The sequence below is a fragment of the Patagioenas fasciata genome, chromosome 5, assembly GCF_037038585.1.
Source record: "Patagioenas fasciata isolate bPatFas1 chromosome 5, bPatFas1.hap1, whole genome shotgun sequence".
In the NCBI taxonomy this organism is placed as follows: Eukaryota; Metazoa; Chordata; class Aves; order Columbiformes; family Columbidae; genus Patagioenas; species Patagioenas fasciata.
Window position 1 is genome coordinate 41,732,046 of NC_092524.1, and position 19,780 is coordinate 41,751,825.

Below are 19,780 nucleotides of genomic sequence, written 5' to 3' on the forward strand. Positions count from 1 at the left end.
GGAGACAAGCTCCTACCAGGCTCTTAACATATTCAGTAAAAAGCTGCATAAAAGGAAGAATTAAACACGCATTTGGCATGGAACTGATTTTTTTTTTTTCCCCATTACATAATTTAGTTGCTTCTAAGGAACTGTCCCTACCTTCTCCAAAATTCAGAAAGGATGCACACTGTATTGTGCTAAATTTGCCTCATAAAGGGATTCAAAGTATGCAGAGAAGCCAAGATAGTCAATTCAGTTCCCTTTCAGCAATTAAATCACATTTGCAAGCAGGCTGGTTGGCTGTTCTTAAGTTTTCAAGGTCGGAGATTCACTAAACCAAGAAATTTATCAATAACGCATCTGCTTACAATCCGTTCAGATGACAAAGGTACAACAACAAACATTTTAACATGACACATTTATAATCATCTGAAACAAGATTTCTTTTCAAAGAGGATTTCATAGCTACATTAAAAAATATTACTTTGTGTTTCTTATTTATCCGGTGCTTTTCTTTTCCTTCTGCAATATCTTCTATCATGTCACTCTCTTCTTCTTCATCACTATCATCTGCGTTTTCTAAGAAGTTAAATGTTTCAAGAACATCACCAGAATTCCTACATAAAGACATTAACAGAGAATCCGTTTTACTTCCTGAAGAGATTTTTAGAAGATTAATCAGATTAAATGCAACTGCTACTTAACACCTTAAGAGCCTTAAGACTAGCAAAACAAGAAATGGTTGTATGGAGAACTTTCTACAGCTGCCTAATTCCTTAATAAAAAAGCAACACTCAACAGGATCTTTCCTTAAAATAACAACTCTGAAGTGGTGATACAACAGAAATTTGACTTGAATACTCTATATATTTTCCTGTATATGATATATATGTATAATATACATATATATATATAATATAGATACATAGGTCCCTATGTCTAACCGATTTAAATTAATTTCATAATCATTTACAGTCACCTACACTCACAGATGCACAGAGGTTCAGACTCTCCAGTTGAAAGCGCAATGCGAACTGACCAGGACATATCAATAACTAAGTAAAAAATACTTTATGCATACTTTTTTCTTTTCTCTTCCCTTACCTTTTCATATCCTGTCCCTTTTGTTTTGATGAAGGAGATTCACCCCCATTGAGGATCTGTTCTAAGTTCTTTGTCTCTACTGAACCATTTGGTTCTGAATTGGAGAGCCCAAGCAAAGACCTTACCCGCTGGGAACGCACATCCAATATTGTATCTGTGTAACCTACTTCCTGAAGATACCTAGATGCATTAAGAGAAAAAAGAAGAAAGCACACTTGAGGGGAAAGGAAAGACATCAGTATTGACTGGTAAAAATGAATGCCGCTATTGTATCATTTATGGAAAAATAAGCTTCATCGCTATCCATCTCACACGGAACACCTTACACTATATTGCTTAAAGATCAAGACTAACAAGTCCTGAAAAATGAACCACTAATTGCCCCCCGCAATTACTCTCTTTCATAGAGTAAGCATGTATACAGCTCCTCATACTTCAGGGAGAAGTTCGAATACACCAATATTCAATCATGTTACTTACTGTCTTAGTAACTGTCTGCCTTGCTTCCAGGTCAATTGGCTATTTTGAGGTACTGCAGGAACCTCTGTATCTTTGGTTTCTTCTGAAAGATAAAGTGTCAAAGTTGTTTTTTGTGGTTTTCCGTTGTTGTATTTTAATCAACTTACTTTTTACAACATACCAATGAAACTAAAAGCAAATCTTAAAAAAAAGCTTTAAATTAGATGCAGTCTTATGTAGTGTTTTTCAATTTTTTTTTTAATTCTTTGCTGAAAGCATCAAGCAAATAATTTAGCAGAACAGAATCAGTTAAAAAATTCTGACCTCTTACATGCAGAAAAGGAAAAGGAAAAATATTTAACCTGCACACAAAAGAAAACCTTGCCCTGATTAGCTGAAGTGTTACTGCTTAGAAAACAGACTATATCTTTTTCACAAAAAGCAGAGCTGCTTAGAAAGCAACATGGAAAATATAGTTAAAATAAGAGAAGCAGTGATGTGTCAGCCTTTGGAGAAAACAAACATGTCAAGTTTAACACAAATTCCATTAGTTTACTATCAACAATTAAAATCTAGACCCACTGCACTTTTACTGTAACAGACTAGAAAACATGGTTCAAACTAATAGTTTAAGAATTTTAACATCCAACTTATTCTGCTTTTAAACAGATTAAAATAAAATCCCATCAAGCAAGAAATACAAATTATGATCTGTAGTTTCACTTGAGTATAAATGTACCCCAAATGTGGCACTTCTAAAGCAGAAGAAAACAGACAAACAAAACCAAAAAGGGGGAGTGTGGAATACAAATCTGCGGGCCGTAAATGTAAGGCTCAAATACAGGCCAACAGTGCAACTTCCCAAAGACCTACATTTCAAGAGAAGTCACATGCAATTCTGTTTATTAAATAGCCCAATGTTATTATGAAAAATTCCCTCTGCTATCTGCAATATTGTGAAGAACAAAACTTATGATCATTTTAATACCTACACTGCAAAATCAGATGTGCTCCAGAGTAACAATAAGGATAGCCTATTTTTTTCTCTTAGGACTCTTTTCTTTGATTTAGGAGAAAAACAAAACATTTTTTCCAGGCCAATGCGGTACAATTTTTTTCCTTATTCTTTAAAAACTCGCACCCTGTAAAAGCAACAAAAGCCCCCAGATTTCTTATGTTTAGTCTGTGCTTAGGGTTTCCTTCTGGATGGATAGCACAATGGCAAAAAAATATTAAATCCTTCAAGGAGGGTTATTACAAGAAGCAATGAGAAGCAGGAGATTAATAAGAGATTGTGTAACCTTATTTAAAGCTTTCTTCAACATTCAGAGGTCTTTCAAAAAAGGCAAGGTCAATTAATTTTGATTTTCAGATGAAACAATATTTACCCAATACCAAACCTTTCCTAGACATCATCTCTGTAACATACATAAGGGGAGGCAGGGGGAAGACTGAAAGCTGCAACAGATTGAGTGGAGCAAACTCATAACACATTATACTAAAACAGACTATTGTAAAAGTTACCTGATTCAAAAGTTGGCATTTTCAAGTCACCTTGGTTCAATTCTGTGCCATATTTTAATTTATGATATTTTGCCCTGAAAAAGTAAATAAATGTTTAACAAATTAGGACACTTTTATCACATCAAAACATTTTATTTTCCCATTTAAAAGAACCATACTAACACAATGCAATTTATTCAAATGAAACTGCTGTATTAATTATTGCATCACACAACTATTTCTAGTCTTTCAAGAACAGTTTTGAGATAACCCACTTACAATTATTCACAATTATCAAATAATTACAGATGAGAATTTAGTATGTTCTCCAAGAATGAGGGTTTTTTCACGTGTGTCAGCTACTAAAAGAAACCTTGAAAAAACATTAGGTTCAACTATTTAGCAGAGAATATATTTTCACCTGTAGCACTGTCACAGCTAGCCAATCACACTGCAATGAATGAACCTCATATTTGGGACTCCTGCCTACTTGCCACCCTCGATTTCCACTTCAGTTTCTATCCTGTTCTGTGTGTGGTTATGACAGAGATGATCTCCTCTGCAGAACCATGTTAGTGAGCCAGTTTCCCTCAGCACAAGTATTCTCTCACTGATTTTCTCTCATTGACCAGAGGCTTCACTGCTCAGTGTCCCTATGCAAACATGCCTCTTATGCCTCTTTCTTTCTTGCCTCCTGATCTCTGATCCCTCAACCTCTCTTCCCCATCACTTTTTTAAAAATCAGCCTTCCAAATCTTAATTTCTACCCAAGAAGGTAGAAAAAGTCCCAGCTCCCTTTACTTCCAGCAATATCACATGAACTACCCACACCTGTATCCTGGAATTCTCTACCTTTATCCTAGCTAGACCTTTCACAATTTGACTTTTGCTTCATAGATTCTTTGCAAAAAATACTCAAAATCTCAGGGACAAGAACTCTAAATGTTCTGCAGCAAAGTCAAGGTGAAAGAGCTCTGTAAAAATGTTAGCGGCCACATTTTAAAGCCTCTACAAAAGGCAGCTGTCTTTATAATTCTATATTAATCATTTGACCAAAGTTTTAAAAATAACTGAACTGTATCTAACTCCCACCAATTTTAAGGACTACTGTCAAACACGCAACTTTTCGAGAAAACATACATAATGGAACATCTGCTGGACAAAATAACGACTTTCCAACAAACCGCAAATGTCTGAGCCACTGCTTCATGTTTTTCCAAACTGAAGGTAGAGGTTCATCTCAAATGCTGCCTGATATATTGGATGCTATAGAAGTTTGTCTTCTAAATTATAGAAGTTTCTGCTAAAATTGCAATTAGGAACAGGCTCATTAACAAATGGTCAGTAGATGGCACTATTGACCCTTCATAGTAAAATGAAATGCTGCATTTCATACCAATTACATTATAACTGAAAAACTGCAAGGCTCCTGGAAGACTAAATATTTGCATGACCTGAATGTGACTGACTGCCAATAAAATAGAATCATAATCTTTTAATTATTTGTGAATGTGTTCATGTTTCATCTGTGCACTGTAAGACAGTCTACCCTAGGTGCTGTCTTTAAACTGAGATACAAAGCTTTGTTCAACATTGTAATAGGGTAGTGTTCCACCAAGCTTTTTTGGTTTTGCTCAGTTCATAAGTGATGCCACTGTAACTGAAAGGCCAACCTAAATTTGTACCATTTAGAGCTGTGGCAAACACTGTTTAGGAGCAGCTGGTTCCATTTTGGAGCTACAATTTCAAAACATTAATTAAAATCCTGCTTTAATTGTTCATTAGAGAAGATGGTGATGTATCCAATCTAAAATTATACCAATGACAGGCCACTAGGAATAAGCCAAAATATTGCTGCTTGTAATGAGATCAGTTGTATCTTTTATACCACATCTAATGCTCAAATTCAATTTTACAGTAAGAAATTGATCTTATTAAATTCTAATAAACTATATATTTGCACATATATTCCTCTCTGTATTGGAGCACAAATAAGGGTAATTATTACATATCTTAAAAATCGCTAACAAGCTACAGTGTTGGTGACCAAGTCAGCAGTGTTACTCCCCCGTACCACACAGGAGCTGAACTCTACAAGAGGCATCTTTTGAATCCTTTCAGTATTGACTTGCTATTCTTCTAAGGCTAGGTTTCCCTGAATGAAAAATTCAGGAGGAGAAACAATCCCTTAAGTTGATTTAACTGCTTGCTGCTATATAACTGTTGAATCCTACCACTCAGCTGCAAGGGTGTAAGCCAACTCCAGTTCAAAACCCATGAAGTCGAAACACAGCCACAGTTTTACAACCTCAGCAAGTCTTATTAATTTAAGCACAGTACTACACTAACGAAGCTTGGAGTAGAGTGGCTCAGTGTACACAACAGAAGAAATCTGGCTGGGTCTGCAAAGGACCATAAAGGAATATACACTAGCTACAAACAAAAAATGCCAAATATATAACTACTTAAGGCCAAATTTAATTACAAAAAAATGATACAGAACTAGCAAAATATTTAAGGACATTGAAATAATAAACAACATATTACTAAGCGTGTTGCACACACACTTAGACATAATACCAGAAATATCAAACTATGTTGTAAGTACTACTGTGCTTTATTTAATCTTACACAATGATGTCCTGTTTCATACCTTCTTCCTGAGAAAACATGACTGTCATCGTTGTCTGAATTAGTTTGTTTCTGACTCCCTATAATCTGATATTTCACCACATGAAACTTTTTGACAGCATCAGGGAGTTAGCAACAAGAGGAGGTGAAAGGGAATAGGGGGAATCAGGCTCAACAGCGAAAATTGCTGTCAACAATTTTCATATCTGAAATTCTCAGAATGGTTTCTTTTCATTAGTTGTGATTCTTCACTCAGAGCAACAATGGCAAAGAAATAACATCTCTTCTTATGAACTCTTCATTCAGTATAACAACCAAGAAACTAACATACTATCATTCTTGGATGATTTACTGACAAGTCAGTACCTTCTTGCTTTCCTTACTCAATCCATCATATTTTCGCAATTAGATCCCCTCAAACTATGGGGCATTTGTAGCAAAAAATAACAGAAAGCTTCCTCGTTGCCTCCCACACATTCACCAATCAGCCCCGGAGTTTCAGTTCCTGCTTTTAGCAATCTTCATGAGTATTCTGGGACTTCAGCAAGGATTTTCCTCTTGAAAAGTATGCACTGTTGGCTTGTACCCACTAGCCGCAAGAACTAAAGCAAACTGTATGTTTGTGCTGTTCTGCTTCTGTTGTATGTATGTTTACAAGCTTCTTGCCCATCAGATGACTTTTGGAATTTCATGGTAAGTCAAATTATAAAGGCAGCTGCCTTTCAGGAGAAAACAAGACTGAGGTTTCATCAATGCCATTCATCTTCAAATTCTGCATTCTGTTACGGGATGTCTTCACACTTCAGCTGTAATTAACTGCCTCTGATTTATCTCAATAAGTAGGCAATCGTCACAGCCTCATGGTGTGCATTTGCAGCAAGTCTCTCTGTGCAGCACACAGAGAGTTTATTATTGCCAAAACAATCAAAATGTTTTCCTTCAACTTCAGAAAGTTCTTTCTAGCCCAGACACTCGGGTCTGCAATGACAGCACATTATCCCTTTGATATGTTCAATGTTCTTTTAAGGAGAAGTACACACGCACCAACACTTTGCATACTTTTCATCTGCCTCGAATCCAGAGTGACTTGCACATTACCTGTTTGATATAACAACGTAGCTTTTAGTTTTACTGTGGTTGGAAACCACGAGTTACTTTCCACTTCAAGGACAGGGTTGAATGAAGAAATAGATCCTTTCTGTCTATGACTTCACTAAAAGACACACAATGTTCTGATACGGCTTTCTGTATGAACATATGCTGTTTTCTGGAGCACCTTTACACTGGACACTTCACACAGAGGTACATAGCCATCCTCACCAAAACATCAACATTTATTATGAAACCAACTAATCAAAGTTATTTCTGTACTAGTCACTTACTCATAGTACTAATTCATCATAATGCAAAACGTACTTACTCCGGGACAACTAACTTAAAAATGTCCTTACATGCCACTAAATTTTGCTACAAAACTATAAGTTTACTCTTGCGGGAATGTTCTCCTCAAATCAAAATAAACAAATTAAGGTTGCCTATTTTGTGGTCTGATCCTCAAGTTGTTTACACTTGAATTTATCAGAAAACATAGTGCAAAGATGACAAACCATAAGGACAGTTTACATGAAGTAACATAGAATCATCTAGAAAAGACAGTTCACATAGTGTGATGGAATTGCTGTTACTCTATAAATTCTTCTAGGTCAGATAAAAGCCGAACAGTCTGTATACCTACCTTTCTTGTTTTAATGCATATTCTAACATTTTTATTCTTCTCACTAAATCTTTCTTCAAATTTTCTTGGCCCTTTCTTTCCCCTTGTAAAAATGCTATCCGAGCCTGAAAATACACACACACAAAAGAAATATGAGATTTTATTCCATTCTGATCCCAAATCAAAGCAACAAAGTCTGTCTTAAAAAAAAAGGTACACAAAACTGCAAAACTGTTTAGCATTGATCACTTCAGTCAGTCATTAACAACAAAAATAATTCTGCCCTACAGACTGAGTATTCTTTTCTGTTCATAAATGCTGGGGTTTTTGCCTTGAAATAAACATATTGAAGTTAGTGTAGTAACTCTAAAAGAAGGCACAAACAGTACTCATATTAAACATTTTAATACATGCAAACAGTTTTGTCCATGTGGCATTGTTAGCATAAATTCTCTTACACATTTTCTTCCAAACCCGAAGCCATATTAAAACAGGCACACGGCATACTTTTAAGCAATTTAGTTTTTAATGTGAGTATACTGACCAGATTAAGAAATGGTTACATGAATTCAAAATCGGAATTTACAATTCTGTTATACAGGAAACAACTATAGTTATGGATTCACATTTTACTTACTACTGAAAACATATGAAGGTTAGAATATCAAGGGAGAACTGGTTATAGTGTGCTGTTCTATATGGCAAAAAATACTGGTGTGGGTTTTTTGTTTTGGTTTTTTGTGTGTTTTTTTGTGTGTGTGTTTTATTTTTTTTTTTAAGCATCAATCATATTACCCACCTATACTTACACAGAAGCAATGAAGCTTCCTACTCACCTGTTAACCTAGTGGATAGCTTATATGTCCTACCGAATTTATTGTTATCTCAACTAGCACAAAAGGTCGTGTGGAAAACTCCAGAGCAGTTGAAAAATAAAGGTAGTAAGTTTGAGAAAAAAGTAGTTACTTCACTACAAAGTGAAAGGGCTCATATTTTGCCTTTTGCAAATCAAAATCCTAGGCAAGACAAGGGAATTTTCAGATGTGAATACAAAATTTAAACAGCTAATGATATTACTGGATTGGTCATCATTACAGGAAACCACAAACTCTTTGTCATCATTATGACTTCAAACTGACTGAAGTCATAGGGTAGCTAACTCAAGGCAAGAGTCAATATAAAATTTTCTTGGAAGAGAGATTTACAATAATAAAATAAGGACTGTAGAGACCACATAGCTCTACAGAGGTTAAGATCAACACCACAATTTCATTATTAAAGGAGGCACAATTAAAAAAACAAAAGGGGGGAGCGGGGGCAGAACTGTAATTGGCACCTAACTTATCCCTGGAGATTTTTTGAAGTGAGTGGTTGTACATTTCACCATTCTCAGTGGTTAGAGCCAGAAACTGTCTAACCAGGAGGACAACATGCTTGTGTTGCTCCCATCTCAAGACTAAGTGATATCATCATATAAAACTACACACATCAGCCCTGATTATAGTCCCTCCAGCTTTCTGCTCAATGCTAAACCAAATTAAAATATGTTCTTTTTATCTTGCATTACCTAATTATTTAATCAATTAAAATTTAAAATCCTAGTGAGAACAAGGCAGTTATGAGTACTTCAGTTTAAAGTCCATCATGAAAGCACTCTCAACAAAACACCACAACGTGGTGAGAAAAAGTAACGTACCAAACAGCGCATGGTAATAGAGAAGAAAAAAAAAATACAACCTTTATAATCATTGCACAGGTATTTCATGATAAAAGGTAGAGACCAAGATCCAGAATCAGCTGTTTTAAACAGTGGGCTCCCAATGGAAGGAAAGAGAGGCAGCTGAGCAACTCAACTGCAATTATGCTACTCGGGATTCTAAAAAAAATACTATCAAACTTACTCTAATCCAACAGAAATTTAGCAGCCTTCTGAAGAAAACTTCAAGTATACATAAATTGCACTGTTCTGGTATCTAAGGCAGCAAATGACCAGACAATTTCACAAGCCCAACTTGTTATCCCAGTTTTCACTAGTCAACAAAAAGTAAACAGTGTCCTTACACAAATTAAAAAATTACACACAAAAATAGTTACAAAAGTAGTGGTTTGGTGTTGTCATTTTTTGGTTGGTTGGTTTCGGATTTTGTTGTTGTTGTTGCTAAGTAAGGTTATCAAATCTCTTATGCTTTTTGACTGGAATGCAGTTCTCAACTCTTTCCAAAACTCAGGTCTTCTGTGACAATCTTCACTCCTTCTACTAGTCTTGTTTCTTTGGCCTGGACCGTTTTACAACTCTTTGACCAATCTTAGTTGCCAGATACAACTGCTGGGCCTTATTTCATCCTCAGTTTGCTAATAATGAAGAGAAAAATAATACAGCTGCAATCATGCACAGAGGGAGGCATCTGCCTCCTAGATGCTCACATCTGAACTATATGCGCCTTCTGGAAATACTTCTGAAGTCCTTGGCCAAGCAGAATCAAACCTCCATATTTACTAGGTATTCCCTAGTTCTCATACTTTCAACCAGAGAAATTAATGAGCTAAGTGATCTTGAGACTTAATATAATACAGTAATAATGTTATAAAAATAAAAACAAAGAAAACCCAAAAATCCACGCTACAAAAAAAGGCCTCAAAAATCTTTATATGCAACAGTATTTATACACAACCTTCACATGGTCCAAAAGGTTGAATAGGAAGTTTGCCACACACAAAAGCATGCACTTTGTAGTTGGGTTTTTGACATTTTTGTCAATACCAGCAAACTTCTTTTAGCATCACTTTCTGTAATTGCTTCTATACGTATTTGACTGATTTTAGGGATTTTTTTCCCTCCATTGTAACAGTCACATGGCTGAAATGTAACAGATGTTATCTATGCAAAAGTTAAGAGCTTTATGTTTAGAAATATGGTAAATCAATTCAGACTTTGGGAACACTTAGTCGTCAAGACCCTCAATACAAAATCAAGAACAAGATCACTGCAGATATGCTGAATAAATTACATGAACTGACTTGCTTTCTCACATTTTGAACTGAGAAATTAGGTGTGTCAAAACTATCACTTGACTTGTTTCATGACTATGAGCCCTAAAAATTAACACACAATTTCCAACACTGACGTTTTTAAAGTTCGATAAAAACAGGTAAAGCAAACACATCAGTCTCCCTCGGGGCTGTTGTACTAGCTTAGGTTCTGTACACAAAGCCTTAAGAAATGCTCTATACATAATACAACTTTCTCAATCTTTAGATACTCTTTTCCTTTGAAACAATTCTTGGGATAGCTAGATTTGATATGATTTACAACTAAACCGATGATTAAAGACTTACTGGCACTAAAATTGGGAAACAAAATGGCACAGAACAACCTTCCCTCCCTCTCAGTTACAACAGAATTCTTTCCATTGTCTTAAACCAATTTGTAAGCCTCCAGGCTGATACTAAGAGGAGCAATCCTCCTCCTTCTATTTCTGTTCCCTCTGCTGTGCTGACTTAGCTGCTTTGCTGCCACACATTAAAACTACTGAGGAAATAGTTACATTTATTTTTTTTCTCAGTTCTGAATTACATCAGTTTCCTGATCCTACTCTGTATAGTCATGGGAGTACTTAGGCTGGCACAAGGGATACAAACAGGATACTGAAGTAACAGCTCCCTTCAGTGACAACATGGTCTTAGATCAGCCTAAATCGACCATGATATCACAATCTGCATGTCCAGAACACAAGAGTTGCAAAAACAAGAGTAGAGAGACTAAGAAAGTCAAATACAAGACAAGTCTTAACTATTTTGAATTATAGATTCAATCAAAGTGTATTTTTAAAAGTGCATTAGCCAGACCATTTCTTAAGGGGGAGAAATCATGTTCTTTTACAGAACATGTATAAAACACTAGTCCTGTAAGCAAAAATATGGTCTCCCATTGCTTTTAAAAATATCCCCTTGAATTGTGTACAGATTCTGTTAGAATATTTTTCCCCACAGACATGGCTAGGCTTCAGATTCTTCAAACAAGCTCAACGAGAAGCTTCTACCAGTCTGTGCATTTTCATATTTACAGTATTTTCACAGACCTCTGAGATCCACTATCTTTCTTTCTAGAAAATTCAGTGACATTTGATAACTCTGAGCTCTCTCTACACCTCGGCCCTCAGCTGTAAGAGTACTACCACATGAACTTGCCCAGTTTTATTACAAAAGTGAATTCAGGGACCTCTGAGAAACAGTTAGAATGACAGATACTTTGTATTTGTGCAAGGATGCATGAAATAATGCCTGAAACTAGGCAAGACAGAAAACAAGGATAAAAAGAATTACTGAACAGCTACTTGAATAGCATGGATCTCAAGGAAAAAAAAAATTGTCTGAGGTTGAAAAAACTACTGAATGCACATATAGAAGGGGATTGATAAAAATTTCAACATCTAATATTACAGACTTTGTAAACTTAATATTGTTTTAACAGCATGCTGCATTTCAGATATACATGCACTACATTTGTAGTTGGAAGGGTTTTTATCTTTTAAATAGGAAGTGTGACCATGTACAAGCCAGGCAACAGTCTTTCACCCAAACTCCAAGATCTCAAATAAGAAACTGAAGTTTTTCTTGAATGGTAAGAATTAGTAAATCTCTGATTACACTGATACTCCACATCCCTAGAATGCAATTACACTGCTTAATCAAAGTGTAACAGATTTTAAAAGTAGTTGACTAGAGAACTTCAACATAACTTTAAATTATTAAAAATACTGCACTTCACATAGAAATTGATAAATCAAAATTAAAAAGAAAAACTGTATTCTGAGAAGAAAATAAGGATTTTTTGTCCTTTTTAAAAAAAGCTTGAAAGAAGGGTCCTAAAACTTAAGAATTGTTGCTCTGCATTTCATGCAGTACTACCCATGATAGCAGCATTCATATTAAAAACTGCATTTTATTGCTTGAACTACACAGAAAATAAAATCTTCACATTGAGCAAACATATTTCTCTTAGCCATTGAGGACAAAGGAGGGAAGCTATTGCAACATTTTGGGCAGGTAAAATTGAATATGCAACCTAAAGGCTATACAATAACTATACATAGGATTTTATAGGCCTATTTTATTAATAAATCCTGGTATGTAGTATTTGAAATATTCATCCAACTTCTCAAACATATCGAAGTGGAAAAGCATGAAACCTGACTGGTAAAGCATGTAAGACTGATTAAAGGACTTATCTTAGGCTGTTGATACACTAAAACTTTCCAATACAATCAAACTATCAAATTCTAATGGATTTACCAATACGGGAACACATTGAGTATACTTCCTTTCCATTTCAGTTGCAAATACTGTTAACTCTCAGACTCTGGAAGTGTATTTCAAAACAATTCAACTCCATATAAAGCAACGCTAGTTGCAATGCAACGCTTGTGTTTTGTTTTTCTAAAGTCCGTTCAGACTTCTAGAAGGAAGGAAGGAAAGGCTGCAGTATTTCTGAAAGAAAGGGAATACACTGAAGTAGTTGGAATATACATACCCAGTGCACACGTGTTTGCTTATCCTACCAGGGCATGTCACAAAACTCAAAACAATAGTAAGATCATATATTTTTTAAACATTTTGTTTTAATCACAAGATTACTGTCACACAAGAAGACTAACCTAATCTTCATTTTTAGACATTTATTATGGCAAAGATGAAGCAGAACACTATTGTTGTAAACTAAAAAATACTGGGGAGGTGGAAGATTTGACTCATAACAGGAATTTAAGAGGGGACACACCTGTAGAGCCACTAATGTTCTAGTTCCTGTTCACAGAAGGGAAACTGAACATAAGAGGAGAAGCCATCAGTTTTCAACATACAGTCTGAAACCTCATCTCATTGAGGACATCTAAACCATCATACATGTAAAAGTACTACGCATTTAGAAGAGTTTTATGTAACCTTATAGACCTGATTAGATCTACACATTTATTACATTTCATCCCTAAACTGTCAGCTCAGGACTGAAGATATCTTGACTGCTTAACATACAATACTTATAAAATAAAAATAAAAATCAATCTTCATTTTGCCAATTAATGTCTCAAGCAAGATTCTCCCTCTAGTACACTGTGCAGTGAGACACGTGTCACTGGTCATATGAGGATCATACACATTTCAAAGATACACCACTTCTGAAGATTCTGTAGAATTAAAACAAAAAAAATCAGAAGACTTAAATTTGAAACACCAACTTTCATATGTCAACCTTCACATCATAAAATAAGATGTGGAAAAAAAAGATTTTGATAACTAGTTAAGACTAGTGAACATCTGAACAACATTTGCAACTAAGGAAGATAATTTCCTGCACAATCTTATGAATAGTCAGTTAAATATCAGATCAGTAACTACTGCACTTAAAGGAGCAATGGTATTGTCTCCTGAAGGTTCCCTTTTTATAGGTCTTACCCATTTGAGCTGAAAATTATTTCTTGCTCAACTGATACTTTTCCAAAGACTCATCTGATCACTTTCTGACCACTTTTCAAAAGCAATTCCCAACCATTAGAAAAGTGACATCCCTGAGCAACTGTCCCACAAGAATGGCAGACACAAGAAACCCGGCTGGGCTGGCTCTAAGGAGGAACCAGGCAAACTAATGACACAACTGACAGACCCAAGAGAATTTACTCATTCATAAGTCACCATCAGCCCTGCAATGGGTATGGCAAAGACCAAGCCTGCAAAACTCTCTCTTTCTCTGAATCTGTCCTTCCTCTTTTCCACTATCACCATATCACCCCCAGCCATTCAAATTCAAAAGTTTGCTTCTTTTCACTCCAGGGCCAAGTGCTGTTGAGTTTTCTCAGTTTCTTTGAACAACTTAAAAAAATTCAGCCTTAAATTTCCTCATCTTGTACACTAGAGTCAAATTTCTAAGCCACAACAAACTCAGTATAAGATTATGTTCATTCTGTCACTGTTCCTTACTAGAATTTTTTTATAGAATCCTTTTTTCTTGTGCTATAATTTTTATAGCCACTGTCCTAAACAATACAGTATTTGGGAATACTAGATCAACAAAACTCATACAACTTGCGGATGTGTTTTTAAAGACTAACACCCTCTAAATTTCATAATCTGGAAACTAAGTAAACCCATTGTCCATAGACCTCTATCCAGTACATAGAAGTCAGCAGCAGAAAAAAAAAAAAAAGGCAATTGAGACTACAAGTTCAAAAAAAGAAGCCACTAAAAACAAAGGACTCAAACTCTGCTACAAAGAGCACTCTCCTCAAAGACTAAGACACACATCTAAGAACTGGAAACTAAATAAAACAATTTTTTTTTTAATTACAGATATAAGTCTCTTAGAAGTTTATAATTCATTGACCATTCCTGTACTTGAGTGCTCCTTATGCAACAACAGGCTTCTTAAATTTTGTTTCAGGTAAAAACTTAAAAATATTGAGCACAGTTTAATTTATAAAAAAGTTTTTCTTCTCAATTTCAGTCCCAGAGGCAATCCAGAAAATTAAGTTCCTGCCTACAAATTTTCAAAGGAACGGTCGTCTTTCTGGAAGGAGATTCTATTCTGTAAGATTGAATGATTGCCGAAAAAATCATAGTCTTTCCATTCAAACATCAAATCAAATGTCATCACTCAGGACAATAGCCAAGTAAAACATAAGCAGCAATTTCTTACTACTTTTAAATGCTTACTACTCTATGAAGAGTCTGGATAATTTGAACTGCGTTCCTTTAGCAGGTTGAATGATCTATGAAACATGTTTGAATACAAGTTCCCAAAACTCTGAGACAGTCATGTTTCTAATAATAATTTAAGAAAGCTCTCCAAACAAAAGTAAATTAAACTAAGTTCTCTTTACAATTAGGATTGTTTGAAAACATAAGTATCCTTCCTCAAGAAAGTATGTACTTTCTAACGATCAAGTAATGTAAAATAAAACAAAGAATCCCACATCTATGGGGCTTTAAATAGTTTCACATCAGATTTTCCAATATAAAATAAGAGTATTAGTGTTCTGTGTCTTTTACAGAAAAAAGTTAATACAGGATGTTAAATAGTTTTACATATCAACATATGGCCACCTTCAATGCGACTACAGAAAACTGCAAGAACCCGAATTATGTAGTTTAATCTGCCAATATATGGTTTGGTTAATGCCGAAATTCAACAAAATTTATCCTACATTCATCTCCAGTCAGTACTACTTTATCAAACCACCTAGCAGGTCTCTGCCACAATATTCACAACAGCACAAACATCAAAGTTAGCTTTTGTTCATGTCCAAAATGGACTGCTGCTGAAAGCCTCTCACATACATTACCAAATGAAGCAAGAGGAACCACATCACGAACACCACCACCACAAAGCTCCCAAATTTCTTTATCATTCAACACAGGAGAGCTTGAGAGTATCTACCTAAACAATCAAGTTTCCTTAACATGTCTTCCACAGGCCTGATACATTTGCTGTCTCAATAGGTTTTATAAAGTCACACAATCTTTCATGAAATATTGGGAATAAATAGAGGACATAATAAACACCCTGTGTTTTTGCAGACCCAATGTTACATTCTTCCTTTGCCACATACAACATTTTTTTCACAGATGAAAAGAAATTCTTGTTACACTACAGTTTGGAAAGAAATTATTGAAGTTTTGCATTTTTAAAATCAATTAAGTCATGGCACTTTACAAATGTCTGCGCTGGAAAAAACCCATAACACAATTGCAACATCATTGTCAAAAGCTGAACTCTTGCCAAAAATACCAGCTATCAACCGTTAAGTGCTCCCTTACTCGATTAACAAGACTATATACAGAATTTACTATGTGAACTTTCTATTTTGGAACATTTCGTACATTATTCTGGCATGAAATGCTTAAGGGAAGCAAAGCTTGTGAGCAGTATCTTCTTTTTGGACAAATTAATGAAAGCAGACACAGACAAGCTTGTGGATAAGCTAGAGTCCCATCACCAGGTTTGATAAGCAACAGTAAAATACACCGCAACCACAGATTAGATTGTGTTTTAACCACTTAGGAAACATTCTTGATCATCACAGGTATGACACCACAGTAACGCAAGCATTCTGAAGACATTTAGCCTCTAAAGTACTTCTCTGTCCAGATCCAAGATCTCATATATATTTACCCATACCACAATAATCTGAGATTCAAAATAAACTCTTGAACATGCTTGTGTCTTCCCAATATATTACTGAAATACAGACATAAGAGCGCTATAGACAGGTCTGCAATTTACATGTGGTGCTACGTAATGGTTTTAGCTTACAGCACAAATTGATTGCAAAATGCAGACTAAAGTGCAGTGCAACCAGAACAATTTTAAGAGAACTTCCTAAAGAAAGGTCAGGATTATTTTGCAACTGGGAGTCCTAGAATTTACACTACAGGGTTCTTGAACATTTTCTTTTAATTTTAATTTTTCAACAACAGCTTCTAGCTCTGGACAGACATATGCAACAAACCACCAACAAGCTGCTAAACTACTGCATTTTGATACTGGCTATCAGTAATCTAATTAGGTCTCTACTTCAGTTAATAGATGAAAAGGTCATTGTCTTTCTTAGCAGAAACCAGCTATATTGAGTACACTTCACCTATTACAGTACAGATATCCCTGGCTTCCTTTTCATTTAAGACAGCCATTCAATACTGTGAATACACTAGATTAATCTACAGTACTCTCATGATCAAATTCCTGCTTACTACTGCAGTTTTCTCTGTAATTGGATTGGAATGCACAAAGCCAAGAGTGATACTGAAAAGAAGCAAACTATGCATTTGTGTGGCTGTATGCACTTATATACTCACACATATTTTACAGGAATTTGATTTGGAGAATATGCTTTTTCTATCCAAAGCAGGCAATACACAGCACTTTTTATTTGAATTCATAAAATTAAGAGATACATGTGTGACTTGAAGTCAAGGTGCTCAAGACCTAGTTTAACAGAAAAGCAGTGCAGTTAACTAATAATACACCTATAAATTCTCTGTCTTCCAAGAGGAAAACAATAGTCCTCTAGCTTCTCTAACAGGATAACTGGAGCAGGGGAATCTTAGAAAGCATGTTTTTGAACTAATAATGATGCAAGTAAGAATTATTTAAAAGACAATAAGATCAATTAAAGCAGTCTGACATTTAGAAAGACCATATTTCAATCGGTTACCTTCGCATTGAATCAAATGTTTGACCTGAAATTTAAAAAAAACCAGCCACACCACAAAACACCCCACACAACAAAACAGAAAGAAAAAAATCACCTAGTTCCCTAAGCAGCTTAATTCCAAGGGTCCAATTCTTCACTTAAGCATGATGCCTTAAGAAAAAGCATGGAAAAAAAAAAAACACCCAAACAGGTAAACTCAACAGCAGTAGAGTAGACTACAGAGTAATAAATGGTTTATTTTTGATCCCTTTATATTCTGTATCTTCATGTAGAAAGGTTTCATAATTTTTCATTGTACAAAAATTATTTCAGTATGTTTTACACTTGTTGCCCGATTATTTCTTCGGCTGTTGTACACACACACAAAAAGCAGTTACCCAACTTTGTACGTATCTCTGTCACACTATATATAGCCCCCTCATTGGGATATTTTTTTTCTTTAAGGTAAAATTCCAGTTTGCTGTGTCAAAGTCCTTAAACTAAATAGTTTTCTTCTTTAAATTAAAAAGCATCTCAATACATATAAAACCCGCAGAGGCACCTAATAAGGAAATCTCTCAGACTTCTTTTTGATTAAACTGAATTATAAATGGATCACTCTTTCCCTCAAATTGTTCTTATTTCAAATTTTCAGCATTCTTTTCAAAATTACCACTGAAGAATGGGACATTATATTGCGATATTGACCTTGCCAGTTCTGCACGGATCACAAGACAGAAATTGCTTCCCGATTTCTATATTTATAGCTCCTACTTGTAAGGCTACAGACCATTCAGGGGTTTTATGATTTTATTTTAGCAGGAAACTCACAGCAGTCCTGGAGGAAAGCAACTCAGCATGTTTGTTTCAGCACAAGTTCATCCTCAGATGCAGTTTCTCATTTTGCCACTATCATCTGTATTTTCTACATTTCTCCTAAATGCATGAACTTTGCAAGTAACATCTTTTAAAAATCAGAATATAGTTACCCGCGTCAGCCCATTTCTATCTAAAAAGATGCATGTACAGTCTTCAGAACTGGTGGGCATTTTTTGGAACTCATCTAAGCTAGTGAAAAGTGTTTTCTTTCCAAGAAAGTCACCAATACAGCCAGTAAGACTAATTACACACTGACAGTAGCACCAAAACATAGTATTTCAATTCGGTAAGATTAAAAATATCTTTACTGCCAGCATCACAATACCAGCGCATCATTCCATTAAGATGAAGTTACACTGTTAAGTTATACAGCTAATAATGAAGTGTCACAGTTAAAGCTTCATTAGACACTCAATATTAAACAGAACTAAAAATATTAAGCTCATTCTCTTTATTACTAGCAGCTGTAGTACAAGACCACAGAAATAAGAGTGAAGTTGTACACTTTGTAGTGTGGCATCTCCTTACAATCACTATAGAGTGGAAAGGGAAGGAAAAATTGCAGCATGGCAAACATCCTCAAGAACGTATACTTCCTTTCCAAAACTAGGAACATCTATTTATTATTTTGGAATACAGAAGGAGGAAGTATAACCCGCAGCAGACTGTGAACACAGTGACCTGAACTGACCTACACTGTTTCAGTGATGAACACTCATGTCAATGTCCATCAGCTGCCAGGTCAGTAACACACATTCCCAAGTAACAGACAGAAGACAGCAAAAACTATTGAAGTGTTAGAACTAGAATACAAGAAGCCATCTAGATATACATAAAAGAATACAGTATTACAGAGCTTAAAGAGCTCTGCATCATTAAGGCAATGTTGACAATAATAAAATCAAATACAATCAAGCTCATAGAAATAAAAGTTAGGAAAAACAAAAGAGTAAGACAGTTAAGATGCAAGTGTATAATATAAAGCATTTTAAGGGAGGCATCACAGAAAGTTGATGAGGAATGGGTATTTTGCACCTCCTAAAAGTTAATCCAGCCTCCTGGCACAGAATAGTGCCAACGCTCTCCGATTTACACCATGTCAGAGAGTTAACACAGCCAGTAGTCCTGCCTTCTACCAAGTCAACTGTACAAATCTTGCTAAAGCTATGACAGAGAAAAGGTCTTCTAAAACTTGTAAACATGTTTATATGTTCTCCTTGAATACTGAGAGTTCTGTTTGTGCAAGTAGGATCTTCTTCCTTTCCCAGAATCTATTCCTGCACCCTGGGGTCTGGGAGTTAAAGCACCTTATGCTCGAGGAAAG

At 35.4% G+C, this 19,780-nt stretch overlaps 1 protein-coding gene across 6 annotated transcripts in view; it reads right to left on the reverse strand.

The window, feature by feature from the left end:
* Nucleotides 1-19,780, reverse strand: part of STRN3 (striatin 3) — a 64,897-nt gene that overhangs the window by 36,742 nt on the left and 8,375 nt on the right. For 5 of the 6 annotated variants that reach the window (XM_065839614.2, XM_071809375.1, XM_065839612.2 and 2 more), the window contains exons 2-6: nucleotides 7,415-7,518; nucleotides 3,070-3,143; nucleotides 1,567-1,648; nucleotides 1,087-1,266; nucleotides 467-599 (exon numbers count right to left, since the gene is read on the reverse strand). In XM_065839614.2, the coding sequence (XP_065695686.1) occupies nucleotides 467-599; nucleotides 1,087-1,266; nucleotides 1,567-1,648; nucleotides 3,070-3,143; nucleotides 7,415-7,518 (573 nt within the window). The remainder of the gene's footprint in view (nucleotides 1-466; nucleotides 600-1,086; nucleotides 1,267-1,566; nucleotides 1,649-3,069; nucleotides 3,144-7,414; nucleotides 7,519-19,780) is intronic. The other variant, XM_071809374.1, reaches the window with a different exon arrangement.